The sequence below is a fragment of the Cavia porcellus genome, unplaced genomic scaffold (genome assembly GCF_034190915.1).
Source record: "Cavia porcellus strain 051 isolate PalLab524CR breed Dunkin Hartley unplaced genomic scaffold, mCavPor4.1 scaffold_11, whole genome shotgun sequence".
Lineage (NCBI taxonomy): Eukaryota > Metazoa > Chordata > Mammalia > Rodentia > Caviidae > Cavia > Cavia porcellus.
The window spans coordinates 82,928,732-82,946,534 of NW_026947494.1; the positions used below are offsets into that span (position 1 = coordinate 82,928,732).

At 41.0% G+C, this 17,803-nt stretch overlaps 1 protein-coding gene across 6 annotated transcripts in view; it reads left to right on the forward strand.

Annotated features, from left to right (window-relative positions):
- Positions 1 to 17,803, forward strand: part of Ccdc77 (coiled-coil domain containing 77) — a 35,115-nt gene that overhangs the window by 10,623 nt on the left and 6,689 nt on the right. For 2 of the 6 annotated variants that reach the window (XM_003461764.4, XM_013156544.3), the window contains exons 3-8: positions 14 to 215; positions 6,684 to 6,826; positions 10,495 to 10,591; positions 12,111 to 12,183; positions 13,829 to 13,920; positions 15,049 to 15,197. In XM_003461764.4, the coding sequence (XP_003461812.1) occupies positions 14 to 215; positions 6,684 to 6,826; positions 10,495 to 10,591; positions 12,111 to 12,183; positions 13,829 to 13,920; positions 15,049 to 15,197 (756 nt within the window). Of the gene's footprint in view, positions 1 to 13; positions 216 to 6,683; positions 6,827 to 10,494; positions 10,592 to 12,110; positions 12,184 to 13,828; positions 13,921 to 15,048; positions 15,198 to 17,803 lie in introns of those variants that run through there. The other 4 variants (XM_063258575.1, XM_063258576.1, XM_063258578.1 and 1 more) reach the window with 4 other exon arrangements.

Consider the following 17,803-nt stretch of genomic DNA (forward strand, 5'->3'; position numbering starts at 1 on the left):
GTGTTGCTTCTAGCATTAGTGGTCCCACCAGGTGGAAAGAAATGGCAGATTTGATGGAGTCCACTCCCTTGCCTTCCATCAAAGATCGTCTGGCTGTCCTCTGCCCTTCCCAGGAGCTTCTGGAATATTACCAAAAGAAGATGGCTGAGTGTGACTCAGAATATGAGGATCTCTTGGAGAAGCTAGAAATCTACAGAGAAGCTTGTGAAGGACAGGTAAAAAACAGACTGGCTAGGTGTAGTGGAGCACACCTGTAGTCCTAGCTGCTTGAAGCTGAGGCAAGAGGATTCCTTGAGCCTGTGCAGCATGGTAATACTCTGTCTTAAAAAATTTCTGAAAAGCAGAGATAATGCATGCCTTTTGGGGACTCCTGAGTCTTGTTTGTTAGAGAAATTTATTTATTTATTTTTTTTTTTTTGTAGAAAAGCTTTTAAAGTACCAGTGTCTCACGTAGATGTATTTTTTTTATTCCTCAGGCCAAATAGCTAGTTTTCATGCCCCTCCTTAGATAATAACCTCCCAAATTGCTCTACCTCTAAAGCATTTTTCCTCTTTTCTGTCGCAGGAAAGAGAAAAAATGTGTAGCCCATCTGGCTCCAAACATTCTGCCTCAGTCTCCTGAGTAACTGGTATTACAAGCATGTGCTTTTTCTACCTCTAAAATCTTACTCTTAGGGTGGGGCGTAACTCAGTGGCAGAATGCCTAGCCTGTGCAGTGCCCTGGGTCCAGTCCCCAGCACTGTAAAATAGTAGTAATTCATCTTAAACCAGAATCTTTCTGTCTCTGCCCTTCTAGTCCATGTACTTCATTGTTAGCACTGTAGCTTCCTGACTTCAGGTTTCTCAGTGCCCCTGTCAGTTTCTGACATTGTGTCCCTCCTATCTAAACTAAACCTGTCGTGCTTTACTTCAGTAATAACTATTACCTGCCATGACCTGTTAGGTTTTGCTCTACCTGCAATAGCAAAAAGCCTACCTGCCGCAGAATCCAAATCTCTGCCACCTGTTCTCCAGGAGCAGTGTTTCTCAACCTTAGCCCTTACTGACATGGGCCTGGTATTTGTGCCTTGGGGGTGCTGTGTGTGATAGGATGTTTATTGACCTTTCTGGTTTCTACCCTCCAAATATCCGCAGCACAACCCTCCTGATTGTCAAGACTGTCCAGACATTGTGACATATTTCTAGGGCAGGGGTGGGGAGCAATGGAGGAGTGTGTATTCACACACTTCCAGAAAGGCCATGAGGCATTACTGAGTGAGTTTCTTCAGTCACTGCACAACAGTTTTCTTGTGGGTGCGTCCATTCTCCCTCTCCATTACTGCTTGTGCTTCGTGTCTCTGCCATGCCTTCCCAGCTCTCTTGCAGCCTGAAAACCCTTAGCCTTTTAACAGGTAATCCACATTTCTCAGGAAATGTTGGATCTCATGTGTGAACCCATTCATTCATGTCTTGTGTACTGATGGTGGAGCCTAGAGCCTGTGCACTGCGCTACATCCCCAACTTTAAATTTTTTTTTTTTTTTTTTTTAATTTTGAGACAAAGGCTTGTTAAAATTTCCAGACCGGGCTCAAGTTTACACCTTTTCTGCCTTAGTCTCCCACTGGGCTGGGATTACAGGTGTGCCTACCTTCCTTAGTTCTGAATGTCCAAGTTCCTCCAGAGTCTGCTGTGAAGAATCTCAGATATTAAATGCATTAGTTTACTATACGTGTAACGATGACTTCCAAATAATTAACCCTGATTCACTTTTCTCCTGAGTTCTAAGTTAATATGCCCTTACCTGAATTGATTTCCTTTTTCCTATCCTCTTCTCCTTTGACATAATATATCACTATCCCCTTGCTCTGTTTTTTTGTTTTGTTTTGGTTTTGGTATGAGGGATTGAACTTACGACCTTGTACTTGACAGGTAGACACTTGTGCTGCTGAGCTAAATCCCCAGCCCACTGTGTTTTTTGAGATAGGGTCTCTCTCTGAAATTCCAGCCAGCTTCAAACTCACTATGTAGCCCAGGCTGGCCTCAAACTCCCAGTGATCTTGCTGCCTCAGCCTCCTGAGCGCTGGGATAACAAGAATGTACTATCATGCTTTTATCCCAGGGAGAACTCCCATTTTTAACTCTTCACTTTCTTTTTACTCTGAGTCTTAGTAAACGGTTTAATTGCTTACAGTTCTGCTTAGCCCTCTGCTTCTAATCATTTGTTTGTTAAGTCCTACTGATTCTGCTTCCAAAAATTACTTAATCCATTCCTGCATCTGCAGCTGATGCTAGCTCAGACCTTCATATCTCACCCAAGCTATGGGTTACAGTTTCCTCACCATTATCCCAGCCTATTTAGTCTCCATCATACTTTTCACTTTAGCACTACTGAAATACTTGTAGTTGTCCAAACATAAGAGGTTTTCTAGCTGGGCATGGTTTCAAATTGCCTGTAATTCCACAATGCTGAGACGCTGGAGCAGGATGATTGTGAGTGACTTTAGTGAGATCCTGGCTCAAAAATTGAAAAACAAGCCAGGCATGGTGGTGCACACCTTGTAATACCAACACTCGGAAGGCTGAGACAGAAGGATCATTGCAAGTTCAAGACCAGCCTGCGCTACAAAGTGAGCATAAGGTCAGCTTCAACTGCATAATGAGAGCCTTTCTAAAAAAAACCAAGATAAATAAGTAAACAGACAAACCCAAATTAAAATAGGGCTGGGGATTTAGCTCAGCGGCATAACTGCCTGCCTGGCAAGCTTAAGGTTGTGAGGTCAATCCCTGATACCACAAAAAAAAAAAAAGATATAATTCAGTGTGAAATTCTTGTGTACAATCCCTATTGTCAAAAAGCCTCAATCTGTAAAGAAATCTAAATGAGAAGGAGAGCTACAGATGGAGAGCAGGAAGAGTGAAAGGGAGGCAGGGGGAGATAAAAATTAAATGTGTTGGGCTGAGGATTTAGCTCAGTGGCATAAGCGCCTGCCTTGCAAGCAGGCAGTCATGAGTTCGATCCCCGGTACCAATAAAAAGGAAAAAGACAAAACAAACAAACAAAAAAAATTAAATGTGTTATGCACATGCACCAATGCCCCGCAGTGAATCACTACATACCGCAAACATGATGATAAATGTAATTTTAGAAAATGAAATCCAGGCTAAATGTGACACATGCCTGTAATCCCAGCACTTGGAAGACCAAGCCAAGAGGATTGCTATGGCTACATAGTTCAAGGCCAGGTGAACTACATAGTGAGACCCCTGTCTCAAAAAAAATTAAAGTCCTCTCTAAAAAGCAGTTCAAAAAAGGCAAGTTCTTATGTAGGAAGTGAGCGGGTGAGAAAGGTGCAGCAAGGTTCCTGCCTCAGTCAGTTTGAAGAATACAGAGAGAGAAAAGCCTCCCTGTGATGCTGGTAACAGTATTAATGAGACAATGATGAGTGTTCTAAAGAAAATTTATGAAGACAGGAATGATGATATAAAGTGAATCTTTTGTCTCTTTGAGACAACATCTCACTATGCAGTTTAGGCTGGCCTTGAATTCAGTGGGTAGCATAGGCTGGCCTGGAATTCAAAGTAATCCTGCCTCAGTAATCTGGGATTACAGATGTGCGCTACCATACCCAACTGTGAATGAGTAATAAAGCCTATCTTGGACCAAGAGAGAAGCAATCAAAAGAAGATAAAGAATTACTTTAGTGTTTTTTGTTTTGAGACAGGGTCTCCTTATGTGGTCTCAGGGATCCCTCTGCCTCAGCCTCCTGAGTGCTGGAATTACAGGCAATGCACCATTAAGCCCAGTCAAGACAGGATTTTGACCCTTTCCTAAGGCCTGGCAGTGTAAGCACTTGCCCAGCGTGAACAAGGCCCGTTGTATCCCCAGCATGGCAAAAGTAAATAAAATGATGTTTAAGAAATTTCTCTGAAAAAAAAAAATTTTTTTTGAGACAAGGTTTCACTATATAGTTCATGCTGGCCTATAACTCACTTTGTAGCCCAGGCTGGCCTTGAACTCAAAGAAATCCTCCTGGCTCAGCCTCCTGAATGCCAGGATTATAGAAGTCTTGCCAAATGCTTAGTGAGACAAGAAAAAAAAGTTTTAACATGTTTTTGTTTATTTTGGAGAAATCAAAAGTATTTGCTTGCCTCTAAGGTCCTGACAGCAGTTCTGACTAATCAGTGTAAAAAAAAACTAAAACCTAAATTTTTGCATAAAATGCAAATTTGTTTGCTACAAAAAAGTTGATCAGTTTTCTATATGCATCTTAAGCAATGCATTTGCCGTGAGTTACGATGAACTAATAATCCAATCACAGCTTTTTATTTCTGGATTTAAATATACTTATGAGGTGGTGGGGATACAACTCAGTGCACAAGTGCCTGCCTGACAAGTGCAAGGTTCAGTTCCCAATGCCAAAAAATACATATGTGTATACATATTTATGAATATAGAATTAAATGAAGATCTAAAACTGACAAAAATAGACAAATATTTTGTATAGTGCCACTTTTACCAGAGGTGGTCATGGCTTACAAAAGTAATAACTAAAAAGCAAAAATAATCAACTTGAATATCCATCTATTCCTATGTTCAATTAAATTAGTTTTTTATCTAAAGAATCATTGGGGGGGCTGGAGATTTAGCTCAGCGGCATAAGCGTCTGCCTTGCAAGCAGGCAGTCGTCAGTTCGATCCCTGGTACCGATAAAAAGGAAAAAGACAAAAAAACAAAACACAAAAAAAATAAAAATAAAGAATCATTGGAGCTGGGGTTCTAGCTCAGTAGTACAGCATCTGCCTCACCAGTCAATCCCCAGCATCACAGAGAAAATCCCTGTTATCTATGATAGCATTATTGTCCCAAAGGTTGAAGCCATACAAGCACAAATTCATCTCCCTGTCTACACTTCTGTCTTTTTAAATTTTTCTGTTGACTGAATGATTGTATCCTGGCAATTTAACACAGGCCTTTACCCTGAGCTGTATCTCCACCCTTTTTAGTTTTTTGTTTGTGCTTGTTTTGTTTTTTTTGGCGGGAGGTGAGCAAGATTGTACTGTGTAGTTCAGACTGATTGTTGAGCTCACTCTGTAGCCCAGGCTGGCCTTGAACTGACAGTGTTCCTCCTGCCTTAGCCTTCTGAGTCCTGGAGTCACAGGTATATACTGCCGTGCCCGGCTCCTTTTTAGTTTTTATTTTGAGACAGTTTTCAGGTGGATTCAAACTTGGAATCTGTGCCTCAACCTTCCAAGTGGTGGCATTACAGATATGTGCCACCACTCCAGCCACTTTTTTCTTTGTGAAAACTTTTTAACTATCTGAACTATTTTAAGTGTACAGTCCAAAGGTGTTAAATATATTCATGTCATTGTGCAGCGATCTCCAGAACTTTTTTTACAAGCTGGGATTCTGTCCCACTAAACAAGTCCTTATCCTGTAACAAGCATTTTACTGATGGCTGTGAAGTTGTATAGAGACTTTATTTATAAGGAAATAAACAGTTTGTGTGTGTGTGACTGGCTTATTTCATTTAACATAATTTCTGTAGCATATGACAGGACTTTCTTCCTTCTCAACAAACGTTACACTGTTTCATCGTTCCCTGCTTGCTGCTTTCTGAAAGCACCCTTTAGCCCATCTCCCATTTGCTTCATCCTCTTATCTGCTCTCTTCTGATTGCACTTGGCTTCTCAAACTGGCTGTAGTGATTTTATTCCTGCCCACATTCCAATGCTTCTCTATTGGATAATTATTTCAATTGTTTGTATGTCTTCCCGTGAAATTCCACAGTTCTATTGGCAGGAACCAATCTTTTCTCATCTCTGTTTTACTGAATGTCATAGAAATGCTTTATTAATAAAAAGCATCACTAAGAAAGTGTAGATAAAATGGGGAAACACATATGCATTCTGGGTACTGTCATCGATAATAGGAATGAGTTGGGTTTTTGTTTTTTGGGGGGTTTTTTGGTACTGGGAAATGAACTCAGGACTTTGCACTTGCCAGACAGGTGCTGTGCTGCTGAGCTATATGCCTGATCCAGGAATGATAGAGTTTTGACACATGTAAATGTCATACTTATTTTGAAGCCTTCCTTTATTTTATTTTATTTTATTTTATTTTATTTTTTGGTACCGGGGATCGAACTCATGACCTTGCGTTTGCTGGACAGGCACTTTATGCTGCTGAGCCAAATCCCCGGCCCTCCTTTAATATTTTTGATGCTAAAATTGGAATCTAGGGGCTCATGCATGCTGAGTGCCTTCTCTATTACTGAGCTACGCTCCCAGCTCATCTTGGACCTTTTATTTTATTTATTTATTGTAGTATTGGTGATTGAGCTCAGGGCCTTCACAATAAGCTTTGTCTGCAGCTTGTGTTTTTTTGTTTTGTTTTGTTTCGTTTTTTGAGATAGGTTCTCATTAACTCGATCAAGCTTGATTTAAACTTGTGATTCATCTGCCTCGGCCTCAGAGTGCTGGGATCCCAGGTGTCCAGTACTACACCTGGCCCATATTGGACCTTTTAAACTTCTGTAAACATCTGTACACAGTCTGTTGTCACTTGGATTTGGTGGACCCACCATTTGGAATGTTTCCACATGAATTGGTTCTTGCATATCAAACACAAATTTAAAAAAGAGGTACTCATTGAAACCCAGTATCTTCAGCTGCTTTTTTTTTTTTTTTAATTTTCCCCCTAGCATAAACTTGAATGGAATTTACAGCAGAGGGAGGAAGAGATTGCTGAATTGCAGAAAGCACTAAGTGATATGCAAGTGTGCCTTTTCCAGGAACGGGAACATGTTTTACGCCTCTATTCAGAAAATGACCATCTGAGAATCAGGTATCAAGTAGGATATGGGAAATGTTGAAGTTCTGTCTCTGGATTGCATTGAAGGTGATAAATTTATGTCCAGTTATTGTCAGAAGTTCTGTTCACCACTGAACAGCCTCTGAGATGAAGATTGCCTACAGTACAGCAACAAGGGAGGCTCTCAAGAGTAACACCTGTGAGAAGAGTGTTTGGGCATAGAGCACCTGTGGGAGAGTTTGAACTGTGGTACAGTGGTAAGAGAGGCTGTACCAGTTCCACAGGGAACTAGTGTTAGAGTCACCTTCCAACGGGCATGGATAGTCCTTGGATACAGAATGCTTCAGAAGGGGTCTAAGTGTAAAATTGAACAGTTGGCCGCCTTCAGCCACGTGTAGTTCTTGGAGAGGGACTCGGTGCCTGGAAGATGGGTGTCTTCATGGTAATAGGTACATCTGAACAATGTGCCACAGCATCTGCTGCAGTGCTTTTCTGTATGTGAGAGAGAAAACGAATACACAAAGAACTTTGCGTTTTAACCTTCTCTAAGTGTAGAATTCAGTGGCATTAAGTCTGGTGTGCAAATATCTGTACAAGACTGCTTTGAGTGCTTTCGGGTGTCTGTCCAGCAGTGGAATTTCTAGATAATATGGTAATTTTATTTTTAATTTTTAAAGGAACTGTCCTACTGCTTTTCATAGCGGCTGCACATTTTGCATTTCTCCCAGTGAATTCCTTTTTTGTATCCTTGCCGACATTTGTTTTATTTATTTTTTGGTCCTGGAAATCAAACTCACAACCTTGAACTTGCCAGGCAGGTACTGTGCTATATCCTCACCCTTGTTTTATTTTTTTGATAGCAGTTTTAATTGATGTGAGCAGATACTCATTTTCCTTTGATTCATATTTCCTTAATGATGAATAATATTGAGCAGCTTTTCTTTACAGGAGTGCACCACCACACCTGGCTCCAGGTCACTTTCTTAATAGTGTTCTTTAATATACAGAAGTTTTAAACTTTGTTTTAATTTAGTTTGTCTATTTTTTTTCACAAGTCTTCCATCAAGAGGCTTTTCCTCTCTGTTCTTCTAAGTATTTTATAGTTTTTGGCTCTTACATTTAGACGTTCAATCTATTTGGAGTAAATTTTTACATATGATATTAAGTAAAGGTCCAACTTTATTCTTTTGCATGTGGAGATCCAGTTTCCCTGGGCCACTTTTTGAAAAGAGTAAGCCACATGCTTTCTTGGTGTTCTGATACCAATCAGTCTATCTGTAGCAGGATTGAGTAGCATGCCAGAAGCTGTTTTTCAAATTTATATGATTCTGAACCCTAAATGGCATGGTCTTGCTCCATAATCTCCTAACTATGTTATGGTTCTTACAATGAGCTCTGCCATAAAACCCATATGACAGCTTGTCCCAAGCACAGATACCACGTTTGGTCATGAGCTGCTTTAGTACATCTTTAACTTAATACAAACAGAGCCTCCTTCAATTTGTGTGTGTGTGTGTGTGTGTGTGTGTGTGAGGGGTGGGTGCCAAGAATCAAACTCATGACTTTCTGCTTGCCAAGCAGACCTTGTGCTGCTGAGCTATATCCCCAGCCTCTCCTTTCAATTCTGAGCCACAGTGAAAGCTTGCTTCTCATGTCAGTTTATATAAATAGGTCAGAACAGTGTTCCCAAGTGTGGAATATGCTGTCTCTAGGACCTTTCAGGCATTACGCTTTCTTCTTGGTGGTAATAGGTATAAGATGTAGTAATTTGTCTCACTTTGGAGGCAGTGTCCAGGTGTGCCTCGATAGAACCCCTGGAAACTTCACTCATGTGCTTTGCAAGGTTTATCATCAGCCCTTGGCACACACATGTCTTACCAAGAGTTCCTGCACTTGCTGTTGCTTGTTTGTGCAACCTAACTTAACGTGGTATCAGTAGTAAATTCATCTGATCTTACACATGACCAGGTCGAGATTCTTTTATGCTATATTGACAGCGCAACAGAGTTAACACTGCCAAAGGGCAGACTATGAAAGTGTACTCCTCCCCACTTCACCTGAAAGGGAAGTGGTTTTGACCTGTGGAAAGATAGAAAAGAATGCATTTGCCAACTGAGCATGGTAGTTAGTGCATGCCTGCAATCCCAGAACTTGAGAGGCTGAGGCAGGAGGATTGCCACGAGTTTGAGGCCAGCCTGAACTACAAAATGAGACCCTATCTCAAAAAAAACAGCATTTGCCAAATCAGCGACCACATTCCTTATACCTAAGACCAATTTAATCTGCTCTAGGAAGATACTACTTCTGGCACAGGGGAATTCACTTGATTGAAGTCTGTTATCTTCCAGGATCTATTTCCTGTTGTCCAGGTCATACCTGGTTTTGTAAGGATCTAGCCCTCTACATCTTTTAGGTCTTTGTTTACCATCTTGTCTGGGTAGGGATGAGTACTTTCGGAAGCTTCTGTTTGACTTACCTCATAATCCAAAAAACTAATTTGGAGTTCTCCCAACTACTGCGTGCATTCTAATGATACGTTTGGGAACTGGGAAAATGATCAGTGGCTGGATCTATGGATCCAGTAGATGCACTGTGAGGTGGATGTGGGCCAAAATTCCATTAATTATATGGTTCCCATATACCCAATGCCATAAAGCTGCTTCAGATTACCAGGTATTGGACACCCTCTATCCAGCCACCCTTGAGACACCTGGTTAATCCTTTTCCCCTGTATGATTTCTTGTGTGGATCACCATGGGTCCTGTAATAAGAAACCGGGAGAACCGTTGCTATGGGCACTTGCTTGTGGTGTTACAGAGTCTTGCCTCCAGAGAGATCCAGCCTCTTGTTTAACTAATACATGGAAAATGAGCCAGAGAGCCTGATTTCTCATGGGGCATGGCCCTCAGCTTCTTTTGCACCTTTGATTGATGCTTTAAACTATACCCTGATATGCCCATCCTGCTCCTAGAACACTGGGCTTCATAAGTAGCTCCATACCTGTAACTCTTCAGCTCTGCAGTTTCTCTTGGTGCAGTCGTGTCTTGGGTTGGGTTCCTGGGAAACAAACTAAACAGTGGAGGTTTGCTTGCTGGAAGGCTGTTGGGGACCTTTCTGAAAAATTCCCACAAATGAGGGGATAAGGAAAGCCTGACTGGGCAGGTAGAGAACCTCGAATGGATCAGTTACACTGGGGCTCAGCCAGCATCACAGTGGGTTCAGAAGCTGGGATCGCTCTTTAGACCCATTTAAGTTTAATTAAGGAGACTAGATTTTTGTACCTCTCCTTGAGTAGGCACTGAAGGCAAGCACTCCTTAAGGAATGGGAGGCCTCAGTAAGTAAAGTGGCTCCTCTGGCTGAGCGCCGTTTGGTACAGAGAGTAGACCATTAGCCACCATACACACGTTCCTGGCATTTGGAGAAAGGGCTGGTTGGTGCTGAATGGACAGGGCGGTATTCTTCCTCATCTGCTATGCTGTCCTTGAAGCAGCTGAGAAATGACTTCCTAGCCCCTTTCTCTCTGAATTCTTAAGTGGAAGTACCTATCTTAAAAACTAGTGCCAAAAATCTAGATAAATCCTGTTCAATTTTCATTTGAGGTTACTTCGTTATAACAACAAAACAGAAGAAAGGTCTTGAAACAGGAAAGATTACTCATTTGGAACATACATTGTATGCTTTCTTTCTGGAAAAATTGCAGGGAACTAGAAGACAAGAAAAAGATTCAGAGTCTTCTGGCTCTTGTGGGAACAGACACCAAAGAAGTGACCTATTTTTACAAGGAGCCTCCCCATAAGGTAAGTGAGCTTCATGCAGCAGGATGAGTGTGGCCATTGAGGTGAGGATAACTCTGGTGCTTGCTGAGAAAGTCACATGCAGAGTAGTGAGCTATCTACCCACTTTCTCTGTTTTCTAAACATCTTCCGGGTTTGGTTTTGTTTTTTGAGAGAGGATCTCACTGTGTAGTTCAAGCTGATCTTAAACTCACTATGGAGCCCAGACTGATTTTAGACTTGCTGTGATCCTTCTGCCTCAGCCTTTCAAGTGCTATGAACTACATAATGAAACCTGTCTCAAATAAATAAATAAGCAAGCAAATACAACCTAGTACGGGGATAGACACCTAGTCTCAGCCACTCAGGAAGCTCATTTGAGGCCAAGAATTTGGCTCTAGTCTGGACAACACAGAAGACTCTGTCTCAAAATCAAAGCAAAAATCACACATACACACCAATAAAACCACAGAGTACAGAAATCTATCATATAAAAGTGGCAGTTTTTTCTAATCCTTTGTCCTAGACATAAACATTGTTAATAATTTAGTGTATGTCCTTCTAGCTCTTTTTTTCCATTCATAAATGAATACTTGTGTGTGTGCAAACTGTTTACAGTTTTTCCCCGTTAGAGATAATTTCTCAATGAATTTTTTTCTTTTTGGGATTGGACATACCTTTTACAACCTTTTCTCTTTTGTTTTCTTTTTACAGCCTGGGGTTTTTTTTGTTTGTTTGTTTAGTTTGTTTTTTGGGGGGTTTTTTTGTCTTTTTGAGACAGGGTCTCGCTATGCAGTTCAGGCTGGCCTTGAAGCTTACTTTGTAGCCCAGGCTGGTCTCAAACTCGCAATGATCCTCCTATGTCAGCCTCCCAAGTGCTGGGATTACAGGCGTGAGCCACCACACCTGACTGTAGCCTGTTTTTGAGACAGTGTCTTGCTAAGCTATCAGGCTGAGCTTGAACTTGTGACCCTCCTGCCTCAGCAGCATCGTAGTATGCTAGGATTATAGGCCTGTGCCACCATACCTGGCTTAATAGCCTTTTTGTTCAGATTTACTTACACATATTTCTGTGTTTCTATTTCTTTCCAAAAAATGGTTTCTAAGAGTACTAAGTATTTTTTATTCGGTAGCCCTGTGATTTTATTTTTGCAGTTCAGTTCATATATATTTTTTTTTCTTTTTTAGTACCGAGGATCAAACTTAAAACCTTGCACATGCCATGCAGGTTCTTGTTGAGACAGAGTTTTGCTATGCAGTTTAGGCTGGTGTTGAGCTCGCTGTGGTCCTCCTGCCTCAGGCTCCTGGCTGCTGGGGTTACAGGTGTGCACCACCATGCCCAGCCAGTTTATGCAATAACTGGACTTTCTCTAAAAACTTCGATCATGTTGCGTGTTGTATATGTGGCACCCATATATGATTTAATCAATTTTGATAAATTCAGTTTATAAATAGTACTGGATCTGAAGAGCTAAGGCTATACAGTAAAACTTCATGTTTAAGTACAGGAAGGTTGTTTCCCTGTCCTTTCTTCCATCTTCAGGTCAGCATTCTCCAAAACACTCACCAGGCTGTAGGTACGTGTGAACTGAACGAGTCTTTGGCCTCAAAAGCAGGTAACAACCATATTTTTAGAAATTCTCGTTGATGCCAAATTGAAAATCACTATGCAAATTACTAGAAATTTCATTCCACTATACAGTGATAATTGGTGACTATTGTATTGAGTCTGAAGTCTGAGTTTTAGGGGTGGGGATTTAGCTCAGTGGCATAAAAGCCTGCCTCACAAGTGCAAGGTCGTGACTTTGATCCCTGGTACCAAAAAAAAATTTTGAGTTTCTTAGTTTCTTCAGTTAAAAATTAAAATTTGTGGGGCTGGGGATTTAGCTCAGCAGCATAAGCACCTGCCTTGCAAGCAGGCAGTCATGAGTTCGAGCCCTGGTACCGATAAAAAACGACAAAGACCAAAAAAAAAAAAGAAAAAAGAAATTAAAATTTGTGCAATTCCTGGTTTCTTCTTTTTTATTTTAATGCATTTTTGTTTTAAATTAACACAATAATTATACATATCTACAGAGTGCAGTATGGCATTCCATTACATGTTTACTTTGTATGCCGATCAGATCAAGATGCCTATCACTTCAAACATTTGCCATTTCTTTGTAAAGATCCTCTGTTCTAGTTATTTTGAGATGTACAGTTAATTATTGTCAACCTTAGTTTTCCCCTAAGCCATATAGCACATTAGAAATTATCTTTTTTAGTGGCGTGGGGAGAGGGTTTCACTATGCAGTTCTGGCTGGCCTTGAACTCCTTTTCTACCCCAGGCTGGCCTCGAACTTGCAGCGATCTTCCTGCCTCAGCCTCCCAAGTACTGAAATTATAGGTGTGAGCCACCGAGCCCAGCAGAAATTATCCTTTTTGAACTACACTCCTGTACTTATTAACTGCCTCTTTCCCTCCTCCCCTCTCTCACACCCTTCCCAGGCTTCGTAAACCTCAGTGCAGGATTCAGTTTTGTGTATTTTTATTTTTTTCTTGTGCATTTTTGAAAGCTACTTTTATTTTTAGACAGGCCTGATTGGTCACATCTGTAATGTTAGCACTTTGGTGGCTGAGACAGGAGGATTGCCATGAGTTCAAAGTCAGCCTGGGCTACACATAGTGAATTCAAGGCCAGCCCAAACTACATAGTGAGACCCTATCTCAAGAAAAAATAAATTACCTTTTTTCCCCTCTCTCTTTCTTCTCCCCTAGGTTTTTTTGAGACAGAGTTTCACTGTATAGTCCAGGCTGGCCTTGAACTCACTATGTAGCCTAGGCTGACCTGGAACTCATTGTGCTCCTCCTATCTCGACCTCCCAGTTGCTAGGACTACAAGTGTGTGCCACCACTCTCAACTTTTTACCTTTACTTTTAAAAATTGAGGGATACGTCATAACCAAATTATTTAAATTTGTTTTAAAGAATGGATAGGGATGATTTCTGGTTCAGATTAAATACAGTTTTACTAGAAAATAGGCACAATCCAAAGGAACATTCAACAGCTAATTCCATCAAAAGATGAATTGGTTATGCAGGTGAAATCCTGTCATAACAATTCTTCATAATTCATTCTGTAGTTATCACATGTTTTCTTTCTTTCTCTTTTTGGTAAAGGAAACAGCTCCTAGGCAAGGTTAATGCTCATCCTTGGAACTTGGATAGATACAAGAAGAGCTAAGTAAAATCTTCATGATGAATTTTTCTTTTCTATTTTAGATCCTAAAGTAAACAACAAAAGACCATCAATGAGAGAGAAGGAAGACAGTTCTGAGCATTACCAGAGAGACACACAAGCACTCATTCTGCAAGTAATGTATTCATTTTGGCAGATTGAGAGTTTTTATTCTCACATTGATCTTTCTGTGACATGCCCTTGATGTTGTATATCTCCTTGCACATAGGATGCATCTAGGCAACATGTACTTAAGAAATTGAGGTTGTTCTAATTTGTATTTAAAAACCATTACTTTCTATTGGAACATTTCAGAAGGACTTCTTTGAACCTTCACTTTATATGCAGAGCCATACCCAACAAAAAAACCCTAAATCACCTGTGCTTAGCGTAGGGTATACTGAGGAGTACAAAGGGAAGTCTGTCTGTATTGATATTTACTTAGTGCATAAGCTCTAAAGTCCAGGAAGTAAATAAATCATTTTCTTACCACCTGGTATTTGGAACCATGATTTTGTATCAAGTTGCTGTACTTTGAGTAGGGCCATGATTTATGTGACAGTTTCTACCTTTGGCCAGTTATCTCCATGTAGTTGTGGCAGCCAGATTCAGAAAAGGAAATGACATGTTCATTTCACTGTAACCTAAGTCATTCTGCTTCTGTGTGGTCAGTACATCTTTTTTTTTTTTTTTTTTTTTTTTTTGTCTTTTTCATTTTTATCGGTACCAGGGATCGAACTCACAACTGCCTGCTTACAAGGCAGGCGCTTATGCCGCTGAGCTAAATCCCCAGCCCCATGATCAGTACATCTTAAAAGTCTTAATATTCCTAAAGGCAAGAAGCAGAAGGTCAGGAAAAACAGATTTTGTAGCTTTCCCTATATGATACGGATGTGAGCTTAGTGTGGACAAAGAATCTGTTCTTGTGTTGTGCAACCCCATTTATAAGGCACTAAGCCAGTCATGGTGGTGCATACCTAAAATGCCAGCACTTGGGATGTTGAGGCAGGAGAATCACCAGGAGTTTGAGGCCAGTCTGGGCTGCATAGTAAGTTCAAAGCCAGCCTGAAGTGCATAGCAAGACCCTGTTCCCTCAAAGAAGACATTAAATAGGAGGATTAGAGCTGAGATTTTGCTGCTGTTTGTTTTGCTTCTGTGTTTTTGTTTTGGGGGGTCGTTTTTCTTGTTGTGTTTCCAGGGAGGCGCTCACTGCTAGGGAGACACAGTGGAAACACGGGTGGTGTCTACCCTATTGGCCTTCTAGGTGGAAGCACTGCAGGCACAGCTGGAAGAGCAGACCAGGCTCTCCAGGGAACAAGTCGAAGGGCTCATGGAGGACAGACGTCTTCGCATTGAGGAAATACAAGTTCAGCACCAGAGAAATCAGGACAAAGTCAAAGAGCTAACCAAAAGGTGAGTGTTCAAGAAACATGAACCTAATGAGTATTTGGTTTCTCTGAGCAGCTTACATATTAATTCTCAGGCTGCCAGTGTGGCTCAGTGGTAGAGCACTTGCCTCATTTGTGCAAAGCCCTGAGTTCCATCCCTAGCATTACAAAACAAAAAAGAAACAGTTTTATACCGCAGCAACAGGGGAGTATGGAACTGAAATGGACCTTGAAGAACTTGCTGCCTTCAGGGAGGAAATGTCTAGGCTTTTCCAGGCATACTCTCAATCAGTTCTTTTAACTCTGTTGAAGAACAGTAAATATTCCATATGCTCCTTTTAACCCAGTTTAGTTTTATTTGAGTGGCTAAGAAATGTTCTTTATCCATCAGTATTATCTTACACAGAATAACATGAACCTTTCCTTTTGTTTGGCCTTTCATGATTTTATACCTGAAAAAAAATGCTGTGTGCTGGGCATGGTAGCATTTACCTGTACTCCCAGCTGCTTAGGATGAAGCAGGAGGATCTCATGAACACGGGAATTGAGGCCAGCCTGGGCAATATAACAAGACTGTGTATCAAAAGAAAAAGTATACAGTGCAACTTCTGAATAGTCAGCATTTTTTACTCGGGTCCTGGGATTGAACTCCTGACCACCTGCTTGCAAGGCAGGTGCTTATACCGCTGAGCTAAATCCCCAGCCCCTAGCATTTTTACTCTTTATCTGCTTTCCTTTCCTTTCCTTTCCTTTCCTTTCCTTTCCTTTCCTTTCCTTTCCTTTCTGCAGTCTGATTTGATACACACACACACACACACACACACACACACACACATCCTTTTACCAAAATGTACCTTTTCCAAGATCATTGACTTCTTAATTTCTGAGGCTAGTCATCCTGTATTGGCTCTCATTGTATTTCGTATCTTTCAGTGTATGCAACATCATGATCACTCCTTCATTGAAACTCACCTCCTTGGAGTTCTGCAGCACCTGTGTGTCTTGGTTCTTTGACTTCTTTAGCCACACTCACCCTTTTGTTTGGTTCCAGTGGTCCAGACCTCTGCCATGCAGATACCCTCTATTGAGTGTGTTGAACACCTTAAATTTACCATTACTGAAGCCAAATTTGTTATCTCTCTTCCTACCACTTGTCTCTTTGTATTCTAGAGTCTTTTTTAGAATACATGTTAGTTCTTGCCTTAATGGTTATCAATTGCTTAAATATATATTTGCTGTCCATTTACCAAACCTTGACACTGCAGTGTGAATTCTTAGGGACTTATCATCTTGTCAGGTGATAATTAACAAATCTTTTAGCCTCAGCTCTTCTATTGCTTTTTATTTGTGCTTCAGCCAAAGACTTACCTAGGCAGAATTAAATTCTTCCTCATTCACATTCCCATAATGATCGGTGAGCCTCTCTGTTGACACCTGTTGCCACATGGTGCAATTATGTCTTTGTTTTCTAGGGTCCTGCCATACAACATTTGCCTTGCCCGTGTGCACAGCAGTCACACAATAAATGTGTGTTGAATATATTTGATGATCCTTATCAAGGTGTACATGTGTTTTTTTGCATTAAACATCTTAAATTTTTTTTTTGTCTTTTTCTTTTTTATCGGTACTGGGGATCGAACTCACGACTGCCTGCTTGCAAGGCAGGCGCTTATGCCGCTGAGCTAAATCCCCAGCCCAAACATCTTAAATTATAAAAAATTTTTCTCTCTCTTCCTTTTGTTCTTACAGTATGGATCAAGTCCAGGGCTTCACACATGCTAGCCAAATGTTCTGCTGCCTAGCTACAGCTCAAGCCCAGAATTTGCAATTTTATGTTTCTGGAATATTAGTAACTATCTAGTTCGGCATTATCTGCATATCTGAGCACATGGTCCCTGTCTCCCATTAAGGAACACAATCTTAAATACGTTGAATACTTAAAATCTTAGACTGCTTTTGGCGAACCTGTGGCACACGTGCTGCAGTGTGCTGCTTGTGTCACTGAAAGCTCTGAGAGGCTCACCAGCAATGTGCTCGGCCACTAGACTGTCTTTGGGGTGTTACTTTCCAGTCACTTGTACCTCAGACCATAGTGTATCTGCATGGAGTTTAGAACACGATGTAACAGAATAAAATTACTCATTGAAAGCAGGAGAGAGCCTGTGGAGTCCTGTGGGTAACTGATTAAGCCTCTCCTTTGTGTACACCGTAACCACGCCAGAACATTTGGAGCATCTGCTGAGCCCTGTGCATGGGACAGTGCCATCACCTTCCACTCTCTTGTATTCTGTCACTAATGAAAGGAACATTATTTGTTCAGTAGAAAACTATAGCCATTGTCTCATGATATTTAATACGTCTGCAGGCAGTCGGTCACTCAGTGTAGTGTTGTTCTAAGAGTTGATGTTGGGGCTGGGGATTTAGCTCAATGGCATAAGTGCCTGCCTTGCAAGCAGGCAGTCGTGAGTTCGATCCCTGGTACCGATAAAAGCCAAAAAGACCAAAAAAAAAAAAAAAAAAAAAAAAGAGTTGATGTTAAACTAATGAGTTGCCGGTTTCTAGGATTATTCTTTTTTGAAGATACATACATCATTTGTCTACTCAAGCTTGGTGGCGCTCATCTCACCACTA